Here is a 10,878-nt window from a genome sequence, read left to right as displayed (position 1 = left end):
CACATATATACAATGGAATATTACTCAGCCATAAAAAGAAATGAAACTGAGTTATTTGTAGTGAGGTGGATGGACCTGGAGTCTGTCATACAGAGTGAAGTAAGTCAGAAGGAGAAAAACAAATACCGTATGCTAACACATATATATGGAATTTAAGGGAAAAAAATGTCATGAAGAGACTAGGGTTCTGGGATAGGGAGGGTGGGAGGGAGGGAGATGCAAGAGGGAAGAGACATGGGAACATGTGTATGTATGACTGATTCACTTCGTTGTAAAGCAGAAACTAACGCACCATTGTAAAGCAATTATACTCCAATAAAGATGTTAAAAAAAATGTAGCCAGCTCTAGAAACCTTTTGGTTATCTCGATATTAATTTATGAGATACACCTCATTTTTAATCAAATCTGATTTAAATATTCAGCTATTTGTAGAAGGCCTATCAATTAAATATTTTGGCTGCGAGATATCCTGGATAATTTATGGCATATAAATAACTAAGATATGGTACCTGCCTTTAAGAAGCTTTCCATCCATTTGACTGATATAAAGCAAAAGCATACTAAATATTAAATCACAATGCATAAATCAGTAAGTAAAATGTTAAGTAAAACAGGTGGTAAAGTTTCTGCCTTTATATCAAGGAGGTATCACATGGGTTGGCAATCTATGTGAAGCATTCTCAGAAGAAATGCAATTTGCTGAACTTTGAAGGATGTACACCATCTGGAGAAGCAGAGATTAGTCTCTTTGTTGCCGGCAAGAGAAAAATCATGGGAAAGTAAGAGATATATTTGAGAACAAGAGCCTTCAAATGAAGGTGCCTATAGCCTAATTGAAGTGTAGTGAGTGATAACTGTACACAATTCCTGATTGGAAGTTTCTGAAGTATCATTTAATAGACTGAATATTCAGATCATTTCCTTAAGGAATCTGGAACATATGATTACTGAAGATAAGGTGGAGCGCAGATTATGGAGGAATGTGAATGACAGACAAGGCACCTACTTTGTCCCCTTTAACTTGCAGTGAGGGAGCTTTGAACACATTTGATCATGGGCGTGGTGGCAGGTAAATTAGAGAATGGTTACGGAAAGAATCTTTATTTTTGCCAAGTATTTAGATGAGATTTACTTAAATAGCAATCTGTAAAATAAGGTTTAAGGAAAAGAAAAGATTTACATGAACCTTGCATACATATAGCACCCATAAACCCAATTGACTACATTTATTTTTAATTTATTAAACGAACAGATCTTGTGGTATATCCAAAACACGTCCAGCAGTAGGTAGCCAGAGTGCAGAGGGCTACATGTCATAGTCCCTGCCTTCAAAGAGTGCTCTGATGAGGGGAACAGATAACCAAACCTTTTCTTATAATTACTAAAATGTATTCTATTCCTGATGTACTATATGCAGTTAACTGAGCTATTTTTCTGTGAAGGAAGGTGGTAGAATAATCCATTGCTTGTGAAAGCATATTTAAATGCTTTTCCTAAATGGGGCATTTATTTAACTTTTTGAAAATTCTACATACCCAGAATGGGGATTAGCTCTTCAGAGGCTATATCCAGGAAGGTTCAGCATAAATATGGATTAATTATCAGTCCAAAAAGGGGAAATGTGAAGCAGGCAACACTTAGAAATACAAAAAATAAGCATGAAAATATAGATATGAATATAACCTATTTCACTTGGTTTTTTTATTTTTATTTTCAGGATGGCCTTGTTAAAGCTGATATGGAGAAATTGACATTTTATGCTGTATCTGCTCCAGAGAAACTGGATCGAATTGGTTCTTACCTGGCAGAAAGGTTGAGCAGGGATGTTGTCAGACATCGTTCTGGGTAAGGAAACTAATTGCTGCTAATATAGTATCTTGGGAAAATTCTTCCTAGGCTAAATCATCCTATAAATTATTTTGCCATCTAGTCAGGGAAAGATAACATATGGAGAATGAAACATTGTAATATCATATAAGGAAATGTGTAATACCAAATAGATGCTGTAGCTTTTATTACTTTCCTGGTGGTCAGGTTTAAGAATAAACTCATGTTACTTAACAGAGTTGTTTAAGTATCCATTAGTTTTTAAGATTTCCCTAATGGAAATAGTAGAAATTGATTCCCTTAGTCTGTCAGTGCAGTACTGTAATTTAAAAATCAGTCTCAAAATTGAAAACTATCAGAAATTCTGTTAATGAACTGATTTTTACCACAGCTCCAGTTTTACCTATCAGAGGAGCAAAAAAGAGAGCTATTTTAGGCTTAAGGTTCAGAATATGTAAGCATGCTGATTTGACCTGTGCTAGCTATACATCTACCTGTAAATAAAGGTCTGCCATCTTAATCCATTCTCTGTGCTTGAACAGCAGTAACTTTGCAATTTGGTTTATAAATACTTTTCCATATTGTCATTTTATGATACTAGTTTCTTAGAGTATTCCTTTCTCCAAGTGCTGTACTGGTTTTCTCTACTTCTGCATTGTTACCATTTAGAGCATTTGATACAAATATGAGTCTTAATACAAGTAGTTTTTATAGTTGACTGTTCAAGCAAAGTTATCTAAAGTCTGAATTTTAATTTTTAGTACAAGCTTTAAAATCTGATGAATTATATGGTAAAATGTATGATACCTTTCCTTATAGTATTGCTGATACTGTTTTATATACTCATATTTACAAATACAAATAGATTGTGTTAGAAATTTCGGCACATTTCTTATAATAACTTTTGGGTTGGATGCAAAGAAATGTGGTTAAAAGCCTGGAAAATGGAGAATATTTGTGTTTACAAAAAATTCACATGAAGGTAATGTTAAAGAAGCTCTGGAAGAGTTTTTGGTGAGCAGGAGAAAATGGGGTAGTACAGTATAGTTTCTGTATACTTCCACATGAGGATTATTTTATAATCTCAAGATCATTTATGTTGTGTGAAGTTTAGGATCTCACTTAGAAGCTGCTAAATTTGCCTTTCTGTGTTCTGTGCATTTAAATAAACTTATTTTAATTATCCCTATGAAAGTGATTAGGAGAATTAAGAGAGCTAGAGATGTGTTGACATTATTTTTCTCTTATATTTAGGTATGTTTTAATTGCTATGGAGGCATTGGACCAACTTCTTATGGCCTGCCATTCTCAAAGCATCAAGCCATTTGTAGAAAGCTTTCTTCATATGGTAGCAAAGCTGCTGGAATCAGGGGAACCAAAGCTTCAAGTTCTTGGAACAAATTCTGTGAGTAAAACTATTCTCTAATTTTAAGTTTAATTAGCATAACTTGGATTAACTCTTCTTAGAGTGTCTATCTGGTAGAAGCAGCTGCTCTGGTCAGGGCATTTGGAGAATGAGTACAGTGGTAGATGATTAGAACATTTTGTCTCTAGCTTTTATTGTTGCTGCTTGTGAAATCTGGGATGTTAACCAATCATAAGGAACAACAGAAGCTCAGTTGGCCATAGATGGAAGGTTTTTCTTTTCCCCCAGGCCTTCTTACACTACTTCTGAACTATTTCTGCTAACAACATTCATTTTTTTTTATCCGGAACCATAGTTTGTTAAACATGTGTGGGGTTGGGGAAGGCATAGCTAATTAAGAAAGTAAAATAACAGTGATAACCTTTCTCCTCTTGTTTTTAGTTTCATTGTATAACCTACAGTCTTTCAGTTCCAACTTCATCTCTGAGGAAGCTTTCAGGCATTCAACCAATCTATATGTTCCCATCCAGATTTTTATCAACAAATAACAGAGTCATATACTACCTGCTATTGTTTATAGATAACTATTTTGTGGTTAGGAAGTGTAGGGCGTGACTGACAGCATAGATTCTAGGGTTCGACTGCCTTTCTTTGAATTATGCCTATGCCACTTTCTAGCTGTGTATCTTGGGCAAGTTATTTAACCTCTCCTTGTCTTAGTTTTTCATCTGTGAAATGAGGATAATAATAGTACCGATCTTGGTACTCTTGTTGTGTGATATGAGTTAATATAAATAAAGTTCTTAGAGCAGTGTTTGGCACTGTTAGCTATTGTTGGTAGTAATATAATGTTTTTCTTTTTTTGAAGCAAGAGTATGTAAATAAAATCCTCATTAAAAAGCCCTTAATATGATTTTGTCCATTTGTTTCAGAGGGAAAATATTGGCTATTTCCAAGTGCAGTTAGGTGGTGTGACAGGCTCCATTTCTGGCAACATAGCTACTTATGCTTCTCCTATTTCCTTTACATTTAGGTGAGGAAAGTTTAAGGGAAAATTTTTTTTTAATTTATTGAAGTATAGTTGATTTACAATGTTGTGTTAATTTCTGCTGTACAGCAAAGGACTGAGTTATAGATATATATATGTTCTTTTTCATATTCTTTTCCATTACAGTTTATCACAGGATATTGAATATAGTTCCCTGTGCTATACAGTAGGACCTTGTTGTTTATCCATCCTATATATTAGGGGAAGTGTTTTAATGGCTGTGCGGAAAGGAGTTTCAGCGTATATCTCCAGACGTTTCTTTACTTCAAGCCAGCAATGCCATTAGAATTCCTTTAATGACTCATTTGGGAAAAAGACAAAATTCTCCAGTTGCCTAATTTGATTTGAATGAATTGTATTAAATGAAATGCTGTATTATCTTGGCCAACATTATTTATATAGTATTCCCTGGAAGTCTGATTTTAATTTCTTAGAGGTGCTAAGTTGTCAAACATTGAAAATTGAATATTAAAAAAATATTGTCGAGCATGACTGGTACTGATTTAGTACTTTTGTATTCATTAGTGGTCTTTGTACATTTTATTTTAATTTGTTGACATTGGTCACTTTGTGCTGAGCTGACTCAGTATAACAGTACATGATTTATTCAGGTTCTCCTTTGTTTTAGAAATTGTGCTAGGTACTTTTTATTTTTACCCTTTTTTAAAATTGTGAACTATTTCAAATATAGAAAAGTATAGAGAATAATATAGCATACCCGCATAAACACAGATTCAGGCAAGAAAAATGTTAAGTAGTTAATATATCAGTAAACGATAATACATAATAATTATTATAAATAATAATACATAATAGTAATAAATGTTAACACTCTGCAACATTGGTTCATGTTTTTTAAAAGAAATATAGTATACGCTAGATACTTCATATACATTATGTCATTTAATTCGCACAAAAACCCTTCAAGCTTAGAAGTATTATTCCCATTTTACAGATGAGGAATTGAAGCTAAATAACATGTCCAAAGACATAGTGAAATAATAGTGTTATATAACAGGAATTCAGTGCTAGGCCTTTCCTACTCCAAAGCTTGTGTTATGTAAATACACTGTCATTTTTGTGGATTAAAATCTAGGAAAAGCAGAGGTTACTTTCCTTTTTCTCTTCCTCTTGTATTCAGTTGATCCCATCTCACTTTTCTGAAGCCTATTGCTAATCTTAACCTTTTCTTTAACTATTGTTGACAGTTGTCCATAGGGCCCAGTCATTTAAACCATTCACTACACTAAAGCAGTGAGTCTCAACCAGGGACAGTTCTCCCCGCTCACTAACCCTCACTGGACGTTTGGCAGTGTCTGGAGACGTTTTTGGTTTTTCACACCTGGGGTTGGGGGAGTGCTAGTGCTATCTAGGATGCTGGGCATGCTGCCAAACATGCTATACGTAATGCACAGGACAGTCCCCACGACAGAGTTTATTGGGTCGAAAATTTAATAGTGCTTACTGTGAGAAACTACATCTAAGATCACATTGCTGCTGCCTTTTGTTGTACCTTTTAAAACATATCTAGCTCATCACTTAAATTTTTTTTTTATTGGAGCATAATTGCTCTACAATGTTGTGTTAGTTTCTGCTGTACAACGAAGTGAATCAGCTATGAGTATACATATATCCCCTCCCTCTTGGACCTCCCTCCCACTCCCGCACCTATCTGGGTCATCACAGAGCACCGAGCTGAGAGGGGGAGAAAGTAGCAAGGCCTTGTGCTAACTTTTGTTTGGTTCTCATTTGAACTTCTCAACAGCCCTGTAAGTTAAATATTCCATTTCACGGGTCACATATTTTGTTAGTAAATCCAGGATCCAAATCCAGAGCCATCTAACAGAATCCATTCCTAATCTCTGCACCATATTCTCATTTATTTCCACTCCTACGTATGATAAGAAGTCTATAATGATAATACCTTTCTTTTTATTGATTTATCTTAGCACAGGGTATATAGGTTTAGAATTTGTTAGAGAGCTCCCAGAGTTACAGGAATTAGAAGAGCTTTTCCATAAAATTGGGAAGGAAGATAATATTTTATGCATTTCCCTGGAACATAGCTGCACATGTTTTATCCTGTTCTTTACACCAAAGGGCAATAGGAGAGGCTTCTGTAAATGATCACTCAGATTGTACTTGAGTGTTTGTGACTTTCAATAAGTGAAAAGAGAATAAAGTTTCTCCTAAAAATTTTCTAGGACATTTAACATTTTAATGGCCAAATTTTAAATTTTCTGATTAATTTTTTTCTAATTTAATATGTGATTTTTGGTAGCAAGTTTGGAAAATGCAAGAAAATATGAAAGAGTAAACAAGTTAAAGATACCTGTAATTTCAGTATCCAGAAGTAGTCCTTTAATATTTTAATTTCTTTTTAAAATATATTTTAGAAAATGGGGAACATATTGTATATACACTTGTATGTGTTTTTATCATTTACATTTTTTGAGCATTTCCTGGTGTCATTCAAAGTTTCTTTTTATGAAAAATACAAATATTTGGCTTAATATTTTCTGAAACTCTTCATATGGTCAGTGTGTAGTATGGGAATCTTGAAAATTGGAATCAAACCCCTGAACTGTAATGCCAGTTTCACCATTTACTCACAGTGTCATTTTGGGCAAGCGATTTAACCTCTGAATTTCAGTGTTCCTGTCTGTAAAATGGGGATAATGACACATTCTTTACAGGATTGTAGGAATGATTGAATAAGAACTCATGTGAAAACACCTAGTACAGAATATGGTACAGAGTAGGTAATGAATGTCAGTTTCATCTCTACCAGGTGTGGTATTTGTGGTCTTTTTCTAGATAATATGAATCATATGAAATTATAATTTTTAAAACAGATGACTTGGCTCTGGCTGAATTAATTTAAAATACTTTTAGTATCATAATTTTATTTTTTCAAATTTATTCTATGCTTACTTTAGTTTTGTTTCCAGGACAGCTTTAGGCTATTTTAGAAGTAATAAATTACTGAATAAATGAGAAAGCAAATAAGAAAAAAAGAGCATATTAAGGAATCATATGGCTAGGTTTGTGACTCATGTAGGATATTTAAAATTTCCTAAACATATGGATATCTCTCTTTTTTTAATCTTTAGAAAAGAGGTAGAATAAATTTTACCATCTCAGTATGTTTTCTTCTCTATTGAGTTGGTTTTCTTCAGTGTAGGGCCCTTTTTTCTTGTCCCGTCTCATTTGTATAAATATTATTCATTCATGTGTTACGTAACAACTGTCAAGATTTCCTACCCGAGATTTAAGAAATAAAATTCCCTGAAGGTTTGGGCCTGAGGTTGTCATGGAAACACTGTCAGCATCCAGGAAATGCAGAAGGGCTTTAGAATGAGAGCTCTTGAGAGAGTGGGCTCACTCAAAAGAGACTGCATCACAAAGTTATATTCAATGTTTATAATGCTATATTCTTGATTTTGTAAAGTTCATTATCAAAAACTTCCTTTCGTATATATGTGGCATTTATGATATTTCATATTTCGTTTGCTTTTTACTTGCATATTTCTTGTCGATGTAACAAATAATGAATGAAAGTAAGTGTGTTTGTTCCACACTGTCAAAAAGGTGATAATACATCTTATTGTTATTTTTTTAGTTTGTCAAATTTGCAAATATTGAAGAAGACACACCGTCCTATCATAGACGTTATGATTTTTTTGTATCTCGCTTCAGTGCCATGTGTCACTCCTGTGATAGTGATCCAGAAACACGAACAGAGTATGTATTGTTTTATGGTTTATAGTCTTGGAGTTATTTATTGATGAATATTGTATTTATATATTACATAATGATCACCAAAGGAGATGGGAAAATATATGCTTTATTCCTGAAGTACAACTTTTCATTGCTGTTAGAAGAACTGACTAAAGCAGCAAAATTGAGAGTGGTTTCCTAACTCAGTCAGAATAAAATGCAAAGTCTTTACTGTAACCCAGAATGCCTTTACTGCTCACCATACCCCAGTGTTAGATCCTGTCATTTCTTCTTCCTTTCACTCTGATCTAGTACATGGGTCTCCTCGCTTGCTTGAATACATGAGGCACACTTCTCCCCAGGGCCTTTGGACTGGGTGGTCTCTCGGCCTTACCTCACTTTGTTCAGATTTCTGCCCAGATGTCATCTTATCATGAGAGTCCTCCCTCAGCCACCTTTTATTTATTAATATCAACCCTCCCATCCCACTCCCAGTTAAGCTTTATCTTCTCATATCTTGTTGTCTGTTTTCTCTCCTCTATGGAAGATGAACTCCAGGAGGGCAAGGGTTTTGTTTTGAGGACTGCTGTATCACTGGTACTTTGAATATTGCTGAGGACATTACCGGCTCTCAATAAGCACTTTCTGAATGAATACATACATAAATTGAATGAATGAATGACTGTATGTTACGGGATCATTGTCTGACTGAGATTGTCATGACAACTGATTTGGGCATTTTTAAACATTTCTTCTAGATACATCCTAGTAATAATCTAGAATCAAATACTTATCTGCAAACACAAGCGATAGATTGACATGTATATGAAAGTTAAAAATTAAATTCAAAATGACCCTGGTAAATGTAGTTAGTTTGAGCTTTACCATAATACACCTAAAAAGAAAGAAACTAACCCAAATTCAGAGTGTTGTCATGAGCAGTCGATAGTCAAGATGGAGCATGTTTTATGATTTTTACTTTTCTTTTAAAATAAAGGAATATACAGAAATGTAACTAGTTAGCTTTAAGTATGCAAGCTACAGTGTTGCTTTACACAAACAAAAACAAGTGTAAAAGTTACTGAACTTGGAGAAAGAAAGCTGAGTGGTAATTTAATATTTTAATATTTTAATTTAAGATTTTTTTTCTGTCTGAGATGCTGTTAGTATAATTTTTCCTTGGTATACTATAGGCCATTTAGCATCCTGATGTTATTCTTTTATTACGAGTGTAAAGCCTTATAGAAAAATAGAGATAACTATAACTATCTTATTATAATAAATTTCCTGTTTCTCCCAATCACTGCCAAAGTCTCTTTTTCTCCCTAAAAGATATTCAAAAAATGTTTTATAAAACTGTTCCCTGTTCTCAGAAGCTGGCATTAACTTGTTAATGGGGCAAAAAAGTATAAAAATTAGCTAAATAAAATGGCAGGTTTTTTTCAAAGTTGTAACAATTTTGTTTTCTTTTAAAATACAGAAAATAATCCAGAGGATAGGGGGGTTTTTTCTGTTTAGTTTGTTCACGTAGGCATTTCCCAATTTTTGGTTGAGGTGGTGAATTTCACATATAAACCAATGTAGGTGAAAAGTGTTTATGATATTATAGTACCTATGAAAGGATGCATTTTAAAAATTCAAAACTTTTACATAGGTATCTGATTTTTAGGTTTTAGCGCCCCCTAGTGAAAAATCTTGTCTTTTGAACATGTATTTTCGTAACATTTTTCAATTTACAAAAAAGAAACTTGAAATTTTCTTTACACAAATGAAAGGTGGTACTTTGTCTTAATTCTTTATTATATAATATTTGATATTCCAAAATAACACTTCATTTGAATCACTGTGAAACAAATGAGTAAACTAAAATGCTTTAAGATACTTAGAGGGCTTGATTTTTTTTTCTGCTTCGTTTTTAGTAAAAGCCCTTTGGGTTTTCTTCAGGACTATTTATATTCCTTCTTAGGTTCTAACTTAGATAATTATTATAAATCCCTCTATTTTTAGCAATACACTGTCAAATAAAACTTAGGGGGCATGGCCAGTAGGAAATGGGGCTGAAAACTGTTAAGATTTTCTTAAAATATTTGACTTGCAAATACTACCTTTGTAGTAATGTTAGGCTTGCCCACTTGTGATAGCTGCAGAAGAGATTTTCAAGACTTTCTTTTTGTTGTAGAAAGCAGCATGAATAAGACACAGCTTTGTAAAAGGCAAAATTTGTCTCCTAGTTCACTTTCTCACCTGCTCAGTGTCATGTTACCGCCGTATCCCATGCTCCACCTGCTACTACTGAATGCCTGCATTACTTCCCAATGGGTTTGTAAGCAGTATCACCCCCTTCCCCACATCTTCCATTCTCTAACCCTATTCGCAGCTTTTGGAAACAGTGCTGGGTAAGCTGAGTAAACTTCTAATGGTGACTATTTCAGGTAGTAACGAAAAAGGAGGGTAAATAACAATCAAATTTGGCCAAAATGAAGGTGTTTCGGGGCAGAGGGGCTACTGTGTTAGCTCTGCTCGCGAGATTGTTCTTCCCCAGATTTTTTATTATTATTTATTTATTTATTTATTTTGCGGTACACGGGCCTCTCACCGCTGTGGCCTCTCCCGTTGCAGAGCACAGGCTCCGGACGCGCAGGCTCAGCGGCCATGGCTCACGGGCCCAGCCGCTCCGCGGCATGTGGGATCCTCCCGGACCGGGGCACGAACCCGCGTCCCCTGCATCGGCAGGCGGACTCTCAACCACTGCGCCACCAGGGAAGCCGTTCCCCAGATTTTATATACTGTTTTCTAGTTACTTTTCTTCTCATCCTTGAACTGATAGATTTTATTTTTAAAGAAGAATGAGGAAGAGCTTGAGGAAGTTGAGGGCTGTGAATCGGGAAGGGAGGATAGGGCAGCATTCTCTCACAG

The 10,878-nt window shown here is 34.7% G+C and overlaps 1 protein-coding gene across 10 annotated transcripts in view; it reads left to right on the top strand.

Moving 5' to 3' along the window:
* The window catches only part of EFR3A (EFR3 homolog A), a 96,184-nt gene that overhangs the window by 38,196 nt on the left and 47,110 nt on the right, over positions 1 to 10,878 (top strand). For 9 of the 10 annotated variants that reach the window (XR_003683351.2, XM_024129340.2, XM_055091145.1 and 6 more), the window contains 3 exons: positions 1,719 to 1,846; positions 3,083 to 3,233; positions 7,865 to 7,986. Coding sequence is in view for 9 of the 10 variants with exons in the window: in XM_024129340.2 (XP_023985108.1) it covers positions 1,719 to 1,846; positions 3,083 to 3,233; positions 7,865 to 7,986 (401 nt within the window). In the remaining variant the exon portion in view is untranslated. Of the gene's footprint in view, positions 1 to 16; positions 100 to 1,718; positions 1,847 to 3,082; positions 3,234 to 7,864; positions 7,987 to 10,878 lie in introns of those variants that run through there. The other variant, XM_028500381.2, reaches the window with a different exon arrangement.

The sequence above is a fragment of the Physeter macrocephalus genome, chromosome 15 (genome assembly GCF_002837175.3).
Source record: "Physeter macrocephalus isolate SW-GA chromosome 15, ASM283717v5, whole genome shotgun sequence".
Lineage (NCBI taxonomy): Eukaryota > Metazoa > Chordata > Mammalia > Artiodactyla > Physeteridae > Physeter > Physeter macrocephalus.
This window is presented reverse-complemented; position numbering and strand designations above follow the sequence as displayed.